Here is a 17,703-nt window from a genome sequence, read left to right as displayed (position 1 = left end):
CGCGCACTCCGTTTCGTAGTACGCGACATGGTGCCGACCCGGAGTTGCATCACTTGTGGTAGTTATGTCGTTATAGCAACTGCCCGCGACAGCTGCGATATTCGAAAATTCGAAATCGATGCGTGTCCACACTTACGTCAGTTGACATCCTCGTGGTATTTCGATCGACACGCAACGATAATAAAAAGGCCCAGTGAAACGACCGATAAATCGTAATGTCACGACTGTGCAGTTTGAGGTTAGCCCTCGCAACAAAAAATACAAAAGTCCCGGAGACGCTTTTAAGCCGACTGAAGCCTAAACACGGCGAGCGAGCGCATAATGCGTGTTGGATGTGTCGCAGAGGTTATGTTCAATACACCTCGCGATTGGGAGCTTGCATTTATCCGTTCAACGAATTGTTGAACAGAATTATTTATTACAGTCGACCGGCGACACTCTCGGCAACTGCCAGAGAGAGATATGAGAGGTACAAAGGCAACAGAGCTAGTGGGAGGCACTTCAAGCGTCTTGGAATGTTTTTCGGTAGCCTTGGATTCGTAGTGGCCTTCTGCGCTGAACAATTTAAAGGTACGTGCACTGATTATCACAAAAATATAGAATCAATTATAACATATATATATATTGGGTTGTAACATAAATTCGGTTGAAAAAGTATTTTTTAATCAAAGGATGAAAACTTCTATTCGGATGGTTTTAACCAACATTATGAAGAATAACTCTAGAATTATTTAACAGATTTTAATCTTTTCTAGAATTTAAAATCTAAAATTTTTAAAATTTATTTTTTTTTAAAATTTAACCATCATCAAATCGTCTTACAAAAATCACAAACTTTAGGATGATTTGACTTCACAATAGCATGACTTTTAACATTGCTGTAAAACTGGGCAACTGTCATGAATAAATAAATCAGAAATAATGGAGATTGTAGAATTGGTTGAATGTAATTTTGTACTTTTTTAAATAAATGAAACAAATATAACTGAACTTATTTATGTTCAACAACCGAATAATATCGGTTTATAGTGTCTTTTGTTGCTGTCCAATCTCCAGACTTTTCCTCTATTGGACTCGATTGTGACATAATTCTTCTATCAGATTTCTTTCGCTCCCTGTCTTTTTGATATTCTCCCCCCATGGTTTCCTAGGTCTTCCTCGTTTTCTTCTTTCAGGAGATATCTATTCCATGGCAATTTTCGACAATCTTTTCTCCATCATTCGTTTCACGTGTTCGAATCATACAAGTTGTTTCCTTTGGATGTCGTTTATGATTGTTTGTTCCACGCCCATCATTTCTCTGAGCCTCCATGTTTCCGCATCATACAGTACTGTATTTTTGATAATTGTGTCGATTTTCCTTTTCTTTCCTCTTGATATTGCTTCATGTCACCAGATTCCATTCAGCCTTTTAATCGCTCTTCTTTTTTGATCTATTGTTTTATTTCCCCTACCTAACATCATTAGTTATTTGAATTCCCAAGTATTTATATTTATGACAGGCTGTGATTCCTTCACTGTTCTCTAATTTCAAATTTATCCCCCCTCCCCTTCTCGATACATAAATATTTTGTTTTGTTGATTATTCATACTTAGTCTCCATAGTTCGTATTCTTCCTTTATTTTCCGAGTCATGTATTTTAAGTCCTCTTTATCCTGTGCAAATATAACTTGGTCATCAGCAAATTGTAAAGTGTCAATTATAATTGATTCATAATAATTGATTTGTTTCAAAATATATCGATGAATAAATGATCGCAGTTTTTTTTCGCAGACAAAGGATTCTTTCACGCTACTCAGTGCGGTGACATTGCAGCACTGAAAAGAGTAAGTTTTCTTATTAAGATAATGTTCCACGTTATCATGAAGTCAAATCATGCTAAAGTTCGTGATTTTTGTAAGACTTTTTGATGGTTAAATTTAAAAATCTAAAAAGATGAAAATCTGTTAAATAATTCTAGAGTTACTTTTTATGGAAATGTTTATACAGTTATACAAATATATTTAAATAAAAGTAAACTTATTATATATAAACAGAAATATAACATATTTATATTTGAACTTATATAACAAGAACATCCAATAAAAAATGGTTCCCATTAAAAAATTTCAAGATCACTTTTACGTGACCTTGATAATGCTATTCAAGGTCGTGTTAATATTACTATGTGCTATGTCATTTAATATCCTTCAACTTTTGTATGGAATGTTTTTCATGAAAATGCGTTTCCGAAATATTTCGGGGTTGCCATACTTGGTAAACCCTGAATATAAAATAGTTGGACAACATATACTTACTAAAATAAGGTGACATCGTATGCTTCAGGCTATAGCGAATGGTGTCGACGTGAATACTAGACATCCATTAGGTTGGACAGCACTGCACACTGCCGCTATAAATCAAATGCCCGAGGCGATAAAAGTTCTGTTGGACAACGGTGTCGATATAAACGCGGGAGATAATTTTACTAATGTGTACAGGACTGCTAAAGAGAAGAGCATGCATCTTATGGATGGTATTGTTTACATGAATATTATTAGCAAAATATAATAAATAAAAGACAGGATTTCTTGGCGAAATATTGAACGATTTTACTTTCAACTAAAATATTCCAGTTCTCGTAAGGAGGGAAGAGGAGTTTTCTGATCGATTGAACAATCAGGCCAACTTCAAGGGTTGCACAGCATTGCATTATGCAGTGCTGGCCAATTCGATGGCATGCGTGCAGACATTACTGGACGGAGGAGCAAATCCGACCTTGGAAAACGAAGCGGGCCATCGAGCAGTCGAGTACACTAATAACGGAGAGATCAGACAGATGCTCGACCAGTATGCCATTAAATACGACGAGATAATGAAGGAGAAGGTACGTTGCTGAAATTGCTGGCTCTTTCGTTGCGCAAAACAGTCTATAAAATTACTGTCGCTTCATAAATTGCATGTTTAAACAAGAAATTTCTATTTAGGAATTGGAGGAACGTCGTAGATTTCCACTGGAGCAACGTCTGAAAGAGAATATCGTAGGACAGGAGGGGCCAATCTCTATTGTAGCTTCCAGTAAAGTAACTCATTGTTTTATTATGACGTGACTTAGCGAAAACAATTCGTCTGCAACTGTCTAATGCCTACTAGCTATCAGGAGGAAGGAGAACGGTTGGATAGACGAGGAGCATCCGTTGGTGTTTCTGTTCCTGGGTTCATCGGGCATCGGCAAGACCGAGTTGGCCAAACAGGTGGCTGCTTACGTCCACAGAAATAAACCGAACGCCTTCATTCGGCTGGATATGTCCGAGTATCAGCAGAAACACGAGGTGGCGAAGCTGATCGGGGCGCCGCCAGGGTACAAATTTTATTTTTAATTAATTTTATTATTTTTAATTAATAATTTTATTTATTTATTTATTTATTATTAATTTTGATTTGACGAATTTCTTAATATCATCTCAAATTTTTACACACAGGATACAGCTGTTTTTAATGCTAAATTTGTTATCTAGATACGTTGGACACGATGACGGTGGACAACTGACGAAGCTTTTAAAAAAGAACCCATCCGCCGTTGTGCTGTTCGACGAAGTGGACAAGGCCCATCCTGACGTCTTGACCGTTTTACTGCAACTCTTCGATGAGGTACTTACCGCACTGCTTGAACTTAATTTGCATACACTCAACTAATTCTCTCGAATTGTACAAAAACTTGTTTAATCTCAAGGGGAGATTAACCGACGGTAAGGGCAAGACGATCGAATGTAAAAACGCCATTTTCGTGATGACGTCGAACCTGGCGAGCGACGAGATCGCGGAGCACGCGCTGCAACTCCGAGCGGAGGCTGAACGGGTCCTGGAGCACAGATTGAACAACATCGCCGGCGAGGATCAGGAGCCAGAACGTATCGAGATATCTCGCAACTTTAAGGATCAAGTAGTACGTGAAAAATGAGAAACAGAAATAAGATCCGCTTCGATACTTCAATACTCGATGTACTAGAGATGATAAAATTATCTTGCAGGTCCGGCCGATATTGAAAGCTCATTTTCAGAGGGACGAGTTTCTGGGGAGGATAAACGAGATTATATACTTTTTGCCGTTCTCTCGGACGGAACTGATACAATTGGTTGCCCGGGAATTGGACCTCTGGGCGAAGCGTGCGAGGGAGAAGCATAAGATTGATTTGAAGTGGGATCGAGAGGTCATGTCGGTATTGGCGGACGGCTACGACGTCCATTACGGCGCCCGTTCGATCAAGTACGAGGTGGAGAGACGCGTCGTCAATCAGCTAGCGGCGGCGCACGAGTGGGGGCTGCTCGGTAACAAATGTTTCACTCTTTTTCTTTCTGGCTCGAATGACATCACGTGGTTAATCTCGTTTACAAATTTTATTAATAATGCATCTCTCTTTTTTTCGTAGGTAGAGAATGTTGCGTATTGTTGAAGGTGAAATGGCACGAGAACGGTAGCGCGAGCATCATTCTCTCCGTTCGGCAGAAAGGCAAAAAGAATTTCGTCGACATTGTGGAAAACGTGATAAAGACTTCAAAATTGTTGTAGCCATGGATGGAGAGAGAGAGATAGGGATGAAGAGAAAGGGAGAACGTAGCTCTAATTTGTTAACTTGAATGGAACACGTTATCTTCATGTGAAAAACAGGAATATGTACTTTTGCACGTGCGAAAGTGTGATATCACCGAATGTGACAGTATGCAATACAAACATGTGAATCGTTACACACATGAACAGATATTCCGATACTCTTCTCAAAGCAATTGTAATACATGAAAGATCTCTACAATATCTCATTTATAACGTGGTAATTCGCTCGTTGGAAGTAAATAGAATGAAGAAATATATGTTTAATTAAAAACTGAGTTTTTCTCATTTTCATTTTACAACTCTCGTGATCGCAATGCGTCAAAAAAAATATGTTAATTAACTGTTAACTTTAATAAGTTAATTTTAATTTTAACTTTGAGTAAATTTTTGTTTAACTTTTAACGTAAATTTAGTTAATTTCTGGATCATTAACTTTAAACTTAATTAAATAAAAAAATGAAATTAGCCAACCTTGTCTAAAAGGCGTTCCCTGTCTCTCGGATATTCTTCATACGCTTTTACAATGTTTGTGAACTCCATCACCAGAAAAATAGCGGAATTTTGGAAAGCGATTAAAGGCAGACAATTGGAGGATTGTGATGTAAATAAGTTATTTATTTCGAATAAAATTATGATTGGATCGAGAATACATTACAAGAAAATATTGATTACACATCACATTTAGAATACATCATTTTTTCTTTTTGCGGTGTGTACGGAGACGGGAGGACTATCTTAAAAACTCTTCGAAACCTTCGCGCGTGCACGGCACAAGAACATCTCTTCCGCCTTCCTTTCACGAAATTCACGGGAAGTAAAGTGAGATACTTCTCTATATTGGCAGGACGAACGTGACTTCTTTCATTTTTTTTCGATCATCGTTTGTTAATTAAGGTATTATACGTGAGGCTTCTCTTGGTATATCGTTATAATGCAAGGCAAATTCAGGTCCATCAATAGGTGGTATCTATTGATCGAGGAACCATAACGAGTTCTCTCATTTACATAAAAAATATAACAACTCGTGCTGGCTCTCTGCTCGAAACGATCGATGTCGCGGACACCGCTTGCACTCTTCAATCGGCGAACAATCGAGTTGTCAGCGTACACATCAAACAAGTCGAGGTTTTTTAAAATTTTTCTCATTGTATAAATATAATTTGACGTAAGCTTCGAAAAATTGAGCTTCTTATGTAACGAGAACTTGTGTAAGTATATATACTTTATAAAGAGCTTCTCTCTTCGCCGACACGGTAGAGTATAGTAATATCGAAAGTACATCTTTCAGCAGACACCCAGGATGATTGTACGACGGTAAACATATAAGAACATTTGTCAAGTGTATCTTTATATTAATGTATTAATACAGTGCGACTGGAAAAGCGGAAGCCGATAGATAGATAGATAATTTATTATTCGGTTGAAAGATTTGTTGAGCGTTTGAGGAAAGAAATTTTGCTTCAATCAAGAGCATCGCTACACGTGCGAACACACAGAATTAAGGTTGAAGATATTACATTTAATTATTCTAGTCATCTTGTTTAAGTTGATCTTAAAGTCGGCACTTTAATTCAGCCGCTTCGCAATTTTCTTTAATATTTAATCTTTTTTATCCATAAAGCGCTCGTAGAGAAAGAGAGAGAGAGAGAGAGAGATTATAGCTTCTTCTTATATTCCAGAAATAATGCAAATGCAAGATATTTATATTCCTAAATTATTTCGTAGGATTTGTAGAATAAGTAATAATATATTGCGATTCATCATCTACTTTAAAAATCCTAGATTTTATTATTATTTATTTGTTGTAATAATTCTGATTTCTGGCGGAGAAAAGTTTCGAAAATTTATTGAACGAAGCGAATATTTCCAGTTACTGGCATCCATCTTTACAGTCGCAATCTGCATAAAATGCATCTAACTCTACTATACCATTCGTGGTATATATATAGAATAGAAATACCGTAAATATAAGTTAAGCGTACGATTCGGACTACGCTTCCGTTTGGTGAAGCGTTTCTTCATCTAGATCTTCAGATTTTTCCTTTATATATATACATATACACATATATAGTACGTATATACATATATATGTATACGTGTGTATATATATATATATATATATATACACTTAATTATTATAATATTTATTTTATATATATATTTTTTTTAACTCTCATTAACATTGAATTTTCTCTTTCCAACAAGGGTCACGATAATGCAACTTCGGCTGACAAACCACAGACACTTAAACACAACAATGTGTATGTGTGTATGTGTGTGTACAGAATTATTATTATCTATCATGATATTTTGATACAGAAGAAACAAAGCTTTGCAGATGAGAAAATTATAAATTATCAATATAAGTAGTAACAAGTTTTTTCATCGTAATTATAATAATTTTGTAATATTTTATTCAGTGTAAAGATCAGACGTATAATGTTCCGCAATTTAGTTACGATGACAGAAATGAACTCGAACGCGAAGATCAAATTCGATTTGCAGTCGCGGATGTAAAGTAATTCGTAATTCGAACGGTAATCGAATAAAAGACACATTCTGCTCGACTTCTTTATACGTGTGTTCCGTTTTTTTAAAATTAGCGTTTATGAGTTTACACACACTTGACAATACGACGACAACGACAGTCAGGGTACTCGCGATTAATATGCTCATCCGCGGGAATATTGTTTAGGCCTTCGATCAGCTTGCGAGCTATACAGCGAGCGCGCTTTAAGGTATTCCAGGTATTTTTTTTTAGTCGCACGATGACAGACTTAGGCTTTCCATGTATCGTATGCGCAATTTCTTTCCTCCTTTTTTTTTCTTTGTTGTTTTCGAAGAAGCATAATCATAAGACAAACACGGAATAAACCTGAGAGAAAATAGCTCCACCCCGACCGGCGACGGACTCGGTCAGCGGCAACTCGGAATTAGTTAATTAATTATCTCCCCTCGGAAATGCCGACCTTATCTTAAAATATATGTTATATATATATATTTGGTATTTGTACGTTTAATTATTGATCTGTTAAACGAGGACTGTGCTCTCCGCTCTCGCGGCATCCTCGGATCGCGCGTTTCTCCTCGTCACGATGCTCGGCGAGCTGCGACGGTGGATGCGCGTGGTTTGTATCTTTAATCTTTTAAAAATACGCCTCTAAATCGTATTCAGGTATCCAAAAATTAAGAAATGTACAGTTGGGTCGCGTGAATATAGCGCTAAGTGTTTCGTGCAACGAACGGAGACGTGGACGTGCAGGTGTGTGCGCGGATATACGAAGAATATTCACGATTACAGTGCTCTCTTCTCCTCTCGCCCCTTTTACTTTTACATTCGACATCCCGGATATGTTACGGATCTTTTGAACGACCATCGATATATATATATATATATATATATATATATATATACCTATAAAAGTGCAGCAAAACAGCTTTCTCAGTAGTTCGCTAAGAGAAGTATTTTTTCATTTTTCTTGCTTTTTTTGGGAGAGGAAAATACAGATTGTTTCTTGCACATGCTCTTACACATGTAAGATCGCTACGTATGTCGCGCGTACGTGGCTAGCCCTCCGATTATCTCCGTTACAACAGGATCACCTGGTCAACAGGATCTCTCCTTTGTAGCGGAGGAAGACTTGAATAGCTCAAGCGGCTCGGTCGTCAAGATCGATCGAGCTAATGTAGCGTATGCCACTCCGCGATCTGCTTCCTAGGTGACTGCGTCATCTGGAGCCAGTGCTCCCGTCCTTGATTGTTACCGCTGTCTGCGCCGGTGGCCGGTCCGATGATGCAGGACCCGACGATGGCGTTTCCGCCGATCAGCTCGCTGCTCGAGTCCAGCACGCATATCTTGCATAGACGAGTAAAACATTTTTTTCTTGCTCCATTGGATTGTTAGGTGTATGCAAAGGTTTTTTAGTCTTTTTTTCAGCTATTATTATCTGAATTTCAGATAAATTTCACTCACTTTCTTTACGTTTTTGAAGACTTGACGTCAAAGTTTGTAAAACATCGTGCGTCATGATTTAACGGTTATTTACGATGATTTAAACATAACTTCGAAGAACAATGGTGAACGCGATGAGCAATGACAAGCTATTATAAATATGCTTTTTGTATTCAGAAAATCATTTTGGACTTGAAAAATTTTTTCGCATGCGGCGTATTCACTCAACTTGATGCCTTTGGATTACCATTTATTCCAATCGATGCAGTACTTTTTAACTGGATAGCACTTTCGAGATGTGACTGAGATACGAGAAAACTTTTTTCGCAAAGAAATTCGAAATTTATTCGAGAGATAGCAAAAAGTCGTAAAAACGAGGGCAAATATTTTGATAATTGTATCGTATATATCATGTACCTAAAAAGCGAAAAGATGCAACAAATAAACTAAAAACTTTTGCATACATCTAATAATTTTATTGGCGATCTTTAGAAACTTTCGGGGAATGTTGATATTTCTAATTTATTAGGGCGACAGCTTTGAGTTTTAAGTGTCTAAGATTCTTTTCATACACTTATGGGATATCGGAGTTGAACAAGAATATTGATAGCAAAAATCTAGTAGCCAATGATCAAACTGATAGCTACAGAAACATTATTAGTTAATTAGTTAAATAGAAACAATTAATAGTTAATTGTTAGTTGATTTGATAAATAATTACATACCTCTATAGCTGACGATGCTAGCGACGAAGCAGGTATATTAAATGACATCGCTTCGTTCCAAACGGGATTCATCGTTGCCCTCCTGACGGCTGTTTTTTTCTTTTTCTTTACTCTCCTTTCTCCGCAAAGAAGACTGACTTTCGCGAATGAATCTAACGTCTCCTTATCCTGCACCAATGTTAATTAGATATTACTCGGGGAGCTTGATGATGTTGCTGAATAATTAAAAAACAACGTTGGCTATACTTTGAACCAAGTCGAGCATATTTCTTTATTCCGATTACTATTCATTGAAGGGAAACATGATAGAGAGATGAAGACTCGCGCGCACAGAGAATATTTATTGCAAAAATTTAATATAAATTCTATAAAATCTACCTGTCTCTTGCTTGTCAAGATATTATTCTCAATTCATCAAAAATAAATAAGATTAAGATATCGCTTTTAAATTTTGCAGCAAACGCGATTGAGAGGGAAGAGATAAGTCTTTAGCTTTCACTCGACACGACGTGATACAATTTACCTGCTGGGGAAATAGGTTCCTGGCTTTCATCATGAGTACCGTGAGCCTCTCAGCACTCGGCAGGTAAGACAACGAGACCAGAACCTCTTGGATCTCCTCCGGTGGCTTGCGATCCCGCTCTATCTCGCTCCAGACCTCCACGGAGGAAGTGGAGGAGACCAACTGAACTTTGTCCATCGCCATCTTCACGGAGCCCACCACGTCGTTCCTCGAGAAGCGATCGTAATCGAACACCTAATTGAACGCAGCATTAGACATGTCAATTAATAAAGACAACTTCTACACCAATTTCGTTCGATGTGTCACGTGACAACATCGATCAACGCAAATTATAATTGCCTGCAAAACAAGAGTCTTCTCCTGCAGCTCCTCGTAGCTAACGGGAAACTTAAAGTGCTGATCGAAGAACGGGTTTGGGTCGTTTCGGTGGATCTGCGTCTGCCTCTTCCTGCTGTCCACCTCCGGGCTGAGGCTCAGCTTCACGTAGGGATCGTTGAAGCCACCCTGATCGGTGCCGGCGAGATCGTGCGCCTCGATCAGGTGCACGTCCAGGTCCGACTTGTCGAAGTCGTACCTCAGTCGCAGATGAAGTCTGCCCATGTGCTTCCCCGTCCTGCGAGCATCACGGTTGACGCGCTTTAGCACGCTCTGCCAATAATCGAGTGTCTTTCGCGCAGCGGAGGGAAAGTAATTTAAGGTCCGCTTTTTATCAGGGAAGTTTTATAAGCGAAGTTTTATTATATACCTACCTGCGAGCGCTGAGGAAGACAGGGCCGTCTCGTCTTTGATAAAGGTCCGGCTGTAAAGAACCAAGCGGAGAAGCGGGTGGTATGAGGCCACCTTCGCTACTACAAAGAAATAAGGAATAAGTCATTTCCAAAGTACACTCGGAGTAGGTTCCGCTGATGGAGATACGAAAAATGTTTAAATAACTCAAATAATATTGTACAAGTAATTTGAATAATTAAACGGATAACGGATGACAGAGATCCTTAGACAATATCTTCCTATTTTAATTACGTAATTGCAGTGGATAGAGGAATTTTAACAGCCAATCTCGGAGAATTTATAATTTAAAATAGAACAATTTATAATTAAAATTAAAACAATTAAAGGAATTGGAAAATATTATACTCGCAAGAATTTAATTATTCAACTTTGAAGATATTTAACATTTTTATTACGATTGCCTCTGAGCTTTGTAAACTCCTTTTATACCCGGAAGTTTATTTACTCTCTCAATCATCTTCATCGGAAGACTTCAACATTTTTATGACGCATTTATGAGGATCTCATTGTTACTTGATTGATATAAGAATAATATTATTACCTTATGGAAGCACGCGGCGGTGGGATGAGAAGAGGCGACAAGCAGCGACCGGTCTGTCTGGAAGTACTTTGAACGGCATTCATCGGCGAACATCCGCAAGTGGAACTTATACCTGTTGCTGCGGACGACAAAGAAGTCTGCGAGGGTGACGCATTACCGCTGTGCAAGCTGCCCGAGTAGCTGGCGGGACTTCCACAACGTGCATCCAACGACGCCGCCCGAGCTGGTGAGGGAGACCTGTAAGAAGTATCCAACCTTGTACGACAAACATATCAAGCTACTATATATCTTGAGCCGATTTTCTCTTTCGAAACCTCAAACGACTCGTACACGCCGATATTCGATAAATCTGATTTCTTTTCCAGAAAAATCGCTAGATAGGAATACCGATCTTCATGTTATTGACCTGGAATTTCTGCTGGGTGGGTAGGAAGAGGCGGCGTGCAGAGGATCGTGTCGGGCTTGATGTCGTCCATCCGGACCGAAGGCTCTGATTTGGGGCGACGATCCGCGATGACTGGACGAGCAAGAGGCGCCTTCCAGCGAGCTCTGCGAGCTCACGGACGAGTTCCTGGCCAACGTACGACCGCCACTTCCGCCGCCGCCTGGGTAACTGCGGCTCTGATGGGGCAGGCCTTCGGATGGAAAAACGAATTACGTGGAATTAAGCGGGATGAAAAATTATCGCGGTAATAACGGCCGGGAGTTAGCTTTCAAGAGTCTTTCAATTAGGCGCAACGATGGCTCGTAAATTTCTTGCTAACCAAGTTTCGTCAGCATGAGAAGGAAGGGAGAACGCGAACGGCGTCGATGGGGTGGAGACGCGCCAGTGTCAGGAGTGACGGGAGGGTTCTCCCCAAATGGACGATAATGCCAAACGCTACTTTGCAGACCGTTGGAAAAATCTATGGGGATTTTATGGGTGCGCTTGCTCGCACGATCCATTGAGGTGGAACAAAACGCATCTACGAGCCACCCTTGCGCGAGCGTCAATTAAAGTCAATTGAGGTTTCAATCTTAATCTTCCGATTGCTTCCGCGAGCAAAGTTGGATATAATTTTCCGCTGGTTGTGCTCCGAAGGTGCGAATAGAGGGGAACCGAATTACTCGTGTAAGTTGAAGTAATCTTTGCGGTAACGGGCCGATTAAAGGAAGCTGCGGTTACCCGATTCGGTCGTCGACGGCTGCACGGCGTGCTGCTCCTTCGCGACATTAAATTCCTGAAACAGAAAATCGGGGCAATTACAATCCCACTTTAATGACCTCGACGCGAAGCCCTCGCCAAGAGCGTATTCAATTGCAACGTGTTTCGCGCGCGCGTTAAATATCCGCGTCGGATAGATTTTTAATTAAGTACATGTGTACACTTGTCTGTGTAGGACAGCGCGCGCACACGTATACATGTATGCGCATCCTGACCTCTCGCTCCAATTTCGCATTGGGGAATGTTTCGACAAAAACATTTCTGACGTTCTTCTCGGATGGGAAATTCCGCTGGAATTTAGTCGCGCAAAATATCTCCGGCACCGTAAAACGATATCTCTGTGCAAATATTCCCGATAATTTTTACTTTTAATCGGAGTGTCGTTCCATCGCATTTATTATGCTGTAAATGCTATACGCATCCATCGTACAGACAAATTGTGCGTACGACATGACAGATCCAATGTTGAAAATGAAATTTTTACGTGACAGGAAAGTCGGAATTGATGAAAAAATGTAGCGGGGAAAATGCGGGGGAAAGATGCAATTCAATGAGAAAATGGAAAATTGGATTGTTTTCGGGCTGTCTTCATTTGATGGGATTATCGTTTGATGCGTCCATCAAGCTGGGATAACACAAGAGTCATCACGCAGCACGCGTCTCCGCACGGAAAACAAGAACATTCTTGTTTTGAAAAATATCTTTAGTTTCAATGTAGTAATCTCGAAATGAAATTATATTACGTTAAACGAAGAAAACTTGCTTGAATAAAGCGATTTTACATAGTTCAATCAGGAAAACTATATATTCTTATTATTTAAGAATAATTTTCTCGAATGGAAAGGAAACAATGTTAGACAGAAAATAACATATTTTCAAATCAAAGATTATAATGTTATAATTATATTCTTGATGGCAATTATAATATATTATAGTTGAAATTCAAGATTATTAAATTCTTCTAAGAAGATTATAGATTGTTGCGCATATACGAAACACTGAACGCGTTAATTTGAGTATATAAGTTTCGATTTGACACTTACTTTTTTTCTGTGCATGTAATTACAGCACTGAAATATTCGAAACGTCTGACGTTTCTGTACAGCTGCAACGCCGTAATATCCGAAAGAATGCGGATATCATAAAGCAGCTCGACTTTAAACGAGCACGGCAAATGCGAATTTGCGTAATGCAGCCGTGCCGCGCCGAATTAACTCAAACGTACGATCTGTCGATCGGAAAGCAGGGGGAAACAACCGCCACGGAAAATCCAGATTCTATTCCTCCCCTCCCCCCCAGGTTAATGGAGAATTCGCGTTTTATCTCCTCCTCTTTCTCCCTCTTCTTTTATTAAAATTCCTCTTTGTGCGGCCGCAATTTATTTTCGGATCTCCACTCGCGTGATAACAACTAATGCGACACGGGAATGGCACGGGGGAGGGCTTGATATATTTCACAGCGGCCAATCACGGGGTGTCCCGCGGGGCTTTGGCATTTATTTTCGGAACGCGTTTCGTGCGCCTCGCCGATCAGGTTGCATATTAATTTACACCCCATCGCGCGGCCCCGCGCGTATCCACCTCGCGGCGATCGTATTTCCTCCCCTGCATTGTCGGGAATACATACGCGACGTTAATTGCTCCCTCGTTCCATCCCTGCTGCATTTCTCCCATTTCCACGAGTTTCGAGGTCGATCGCGCGGTCGGAGGGAATTACATCGATATTTCCTGGTGTCACGTGCAAGTTACATGATGTCGTGCTTTTTCTTCATCGACAGGGATGAAAACGGAAGCAGCGGCGTTTTAACGGTTTACCCGCAACTTCGTGCGATCATCGTGTCGCTGTACTTGTCGGCGGGATGGACGCTTTAATTAAAGGTCGCGCTTTGGCGATGAAGCCGCAATTCCGATGGGTGCCTTCCCCCTGCGCGAAAAAACGAGGCTGTCTTGCGACGATACGAATTAAAACGAATTAGAGGGTTTTGCGAGAAAATCGGGGGTTGACTCTTAACCACGTCGCGAACGCACGTTTCGGATAACACGTCGATCGGTGGAACGAGATGTTTTTTCTTCATTTTATTTGTTCGATTAAAAAAAATGTTGAATGCAAAATTACGAGGTAATTTTTCAAAGCTGTTACACAAGCGCGTTTGTTCGGACTTTAATTGTCTCACACCCACGGTGTAAATCCGGAGCCGGCAAAGAAGATCGCAGCACGATTGTCCGGAAATGTCAGGGCGGGGGTTCGTTAGTTGGTGCACGCGCGCGTTAATCTACGAGTGAAGATACAAGTACACATTCAATTAACTCGCACCCCCTTATCGTACACTTTAATGTCATGCCATCTCCGTAGTGTATCGTGAGCGCGCGTGTATTTATAATGCGCGTATAGAAATACATGTACGCATACTACGTACGTCCCTCTGTCTATTCTCGTTTTTTTACTTCACATTTCTTCCCGGAACTTGCGTCAATCTGTCTACGCGTTGTCCGTGGGCTTCCGTTATATTCTGTGACGTTTAAAATTACATGTCGTTAAAATAAAACGACGACAATAGAGGAGACGCTTCTAAAATCGACGCGACAACCAACTACAAATAACTCTCCAGTCTTTTAGAAGAAATTTACAGAAAGTCTTTCACCAGACACGGCCTCCTTACGCAAGTTTCTCAGATGACGAGGATAATTGAACGGTTCTTCTGGAATTTCGATGTATATTCCCTCCTCCCCCGCCCTTGATGAAGGTGGACCTTTGAATTATGATGCGGGCGTGAGAGACGGGGGAGGGGAAAAAAAGAGAACGAAAGGGAGAGACAGAAAGCGAGAGCGAGGTGAGAGACTCGCCAGATGCCAACGTCGTGTTTCGACATCGTGACGAGAGGATAGTAGGTGGGCACGTTACGGGGTGAGGTCGCTGGAAGCTGCCTTTCACGGGTCGATACTTGGAGCGGAGCGCGCGAACGGAATCCATGGTTCCGCCCATCGTGCCGAAACATCAAAATCGTCAGCCCTAGTCGCGGACTGTCTCCCTCTCCATCGCAAAATTCATCATGATCTACGGCCGGCCGACACGCGAAAACGCGTGTCACGTGTTCACGCACCGAAGCAAGACTCCGGAGGCACGAAAGCTCGAAAACTCGAGCACCGGGTGGAACCGAACAACTTCCAGCGCGCACAAGTTCGCGAGACAGCGATATAGAGTAGTTTCCGTTATGGACGTCTCGTCTCGCTTCCGGCATCGTCCGAGAACGTGACACACTTAGGGCGGAAATTTAAATTTAAATTCACGCACGTCTTATGAATGCTTCGATACGAGCGCGCCTGCGCTCGCGCGCAGGCTCTATCTGATGTCTCTGGCAAATTAGGCCCGCGTCTCAAACATCTCCTGCTTGCCGGAGGCTCGTAAATGATAAATGGAAGTGCGCGAAATCGATACCACCGGCACTAGACATCTAACGGTGCTTTCTATCTTTATTTTAGATTGTCGAGTTAATTTCCCCTTAAACGAATCTTCCGTTGTGCAAAGCCATCAACAGCTCTGTTGAAGTGTTCCTTTGTCTCTCATTGTTCCTCATCCTTGATTCGACTAGAAGAACGTGGGCGAAAAGTAGAAAGTTCCGGGTAAATTGTATTATACATATATATCGCTTCTTTGGTGGAAGAACGTCACAACTCAAAAATTCCCGATTTTGTGTTAATAAATGCAGAGATACTCCATTTGTTGTATATTTTCATATGGAAGAACATCATAAAAATCCGGCAGATAGCAGTTGTAACTCAAATTCTAAAAAGGGATATAAAATTATTTTTAGGAGGGATTCCAATCATTTCTATTGCATTTGAGTGTTGCAAAGAAGAAAATACATTTTTCAATAAAAAAAATCTGCTTCAATTTTGTTTTACTCGTTATCTTAAAATTTACTTAACAAAAAGGAGAAATTTTCAAACCGCTCTCCTGAAAAACTTATTATTTTTTAGTTGTGACGTTCTTCCACCAAAGGAGCGATAATCTGACGTGTTTCAAAGTAAGATTTGGATCCGTATCACCTAATTTTCCCTTTGCTAGTGACGGAAATCGCGAGTAGTCAATTAAAATTTAAAGAGAAGGCGGACGATTCTCGATCAAGTATCCGGGATTCAAAAGCGTGAACGCCGCTGACTTAATTAAACTATAGTACCTCTTCGAAGATCAGAACATCCCTGAAAACACGCATCCAGCGTGCGCGCGCGCACTGGAGGCCGCGCGAGGACTTGTGAGGCGACGATATTAAAGATTCATGTACGCGCGATACGAAATCTTTGGCCTCTTTTATTCTCTTTTTTTCCCGCGAAACTTCCTTTATTGCGACGCGGTGCCCGCGCGGAACTTTAATTTCGCATCGCGGCGGAAAAATTACAGCCGCTTTATCATGCAAATTCTGCTCGATGGCCATCATGTTCGCGGGCCGAGCGGAAGTGGATGGAACATGATGTGGATGTTCCATGTGCGGACTGCCGTACCGCATAAACCGCGAACGGAACACTTTGAAGACGAGAACTCGAGAACACCATTCTCGTGCGAGGCCAAATGTGCGGTCAGATAAAACGTGTCCGCTTGGAAAATGTAAGCGCTATCGACCGTGCATAACAAACACTGCCAGCAGATTTTACGACACAGTCGCGAGCTGCAGGAAGAAGGTGACTGGGGGTGTAACAAAACTAAAGCGAATCTCCATGAAATGATAACGAGCAAGTTAATGAACAACTGTCCAGTCTCTCGAGATACAGAACGGTTTTCTCTTCGGACCTTCAGACTTGATGAATAAATGAGTGTATTAGGTGCATGCAAAAGGTTTAGTCTTTTTTTCAGCGCTCTAGTATTATTAAAATTTCAAATAAATTCTCGGATTTTTACGTTTTTGAAGAGTTAGCATCAAAATTATTAAGTATTATTAAGTATTATTAAAATTTCAAATAAATTCTCAGGTTTTTACGTTTTTGAAAAGTTGACTTTGAAATTTGTAAAACGTCATGTGATTGATTTAACGATAAACGTAACTTTCAATCACTCAAATCAATAGTGAACGCGATAGTGAGCAAGCGAAAGCTATATATGCTTTTCGAATTCAGCAAACCATTTTGCACTTTAGGCTGAAAAGTTTTCCCGCACGCGACGTATTCAGCCAACTTGGCGCCTTCGAATTACCACTTATTCCAATTGATGCAGACTTTTTAACTAGATAGTACTTTCGCGATGTGACTGAGAAAACTTTTCTCGCGAAGAGGAATTCGAAATTTATCCGAGAGATAGCAAAAAGTCGTAAAAAACGAGGACAAATATTTTGATAACTGAGTTGTATCGCATGTATTATGCACCTAAAAAGCGGAAAGATGCAAAA

At 40.5% G+C, this 17,703-nt stretch overlaps 2 protein-coding genes across 3 annotated transcripts in view; one reads left to right on the top strand and one right to left on the bottom strand.

The window, feature by feature from the left end:
* Positions 1-4,866, top strand: LOC105280673 (caseinolytic peptidase B protein homolog). Its single transcript, XM_011341379.3, has 10 exons — positions 1-570; positions 1,775-1,827; positions 2,327-2,516; positions 2,617-2,867; positions 2,968-3,058; positions 3,134-3,341; positions 3,499-3,631; positions 3,714-3,926; positions 4,012-4,309; positions 4,411-4,866. The coding sequence occupies exons 1-10, from the start codon at positions 216-218 to the stop codon at positions 4,548-4,550; spliced, it is 1,932 nt and encodes a 643-aa protein (XP_011339681.2). The 5' UTR covers positions 1-215; the 3' UTR covers positions 4,551-4,866.
* A 618-nt stretch (positions 4,867-5,484) lies between these two features.
* The window catches only part of LOC105280674 (synaptotagmin-5), a 34,011-nt gene continuing 21,792 nt past the window's right edge, over positions 5,485-17,703 (bottom strand). For both annotated transcript variants that reach the window (XM_026968376.1, XM_011341380.3), the window contains 8 exons: positions 12,288-12,342; positions 11,529-11,757; positions 11,123-11,359; positions 10,542-10,640; positions 10,132-10,405; positions 9,793-10,026; positions 9,270-9,437; positions 5,485-8,447 (listed from right to left, as the gene is read on the bottom strand). In XM_026968376.1, coding sequence (XP_026824177.1) covers positions 8,274-8,447; positions 9,270-9,437; positions 9,793-10,026; positions 10,132-10,405; positions 10,542-10,640; positions 11,123-11,359; positions 11,529-11,757; positions 12,288-12,342 — 1,470 coding nt within the window. In that variant the 3' untranslated portion in view covers positions 5,485-8,273. The remainder of the gene's footprint in view (positions 8,448-9,269; positions 9,438-9,792; positions 10,027-10,131; positions 10,406-10,541; positions 10,641-11,122; positions 11,360-11,528; positions 11,758-12,287; positions 12,343-17,703) is intronic.

This window comes from Ooceraea biroi, chromosome 3 (assembly GCF_003672135.1).
Source record: "Ooceraea biroi isolate clonal line C1 chromosome 3, Obir_v5.4, whole genome shotgun sequence".
NCBI lineage: Eukaryota > Metazoa > Arthropoda > Insecta > Hymenoptera > Formicidae > Ooceraea > Ooceraea biroi.
Note: the sequence above shows the minus strand (reverse complement) of the source record. Positions and strands in the feature narration are given on the sequence as shown.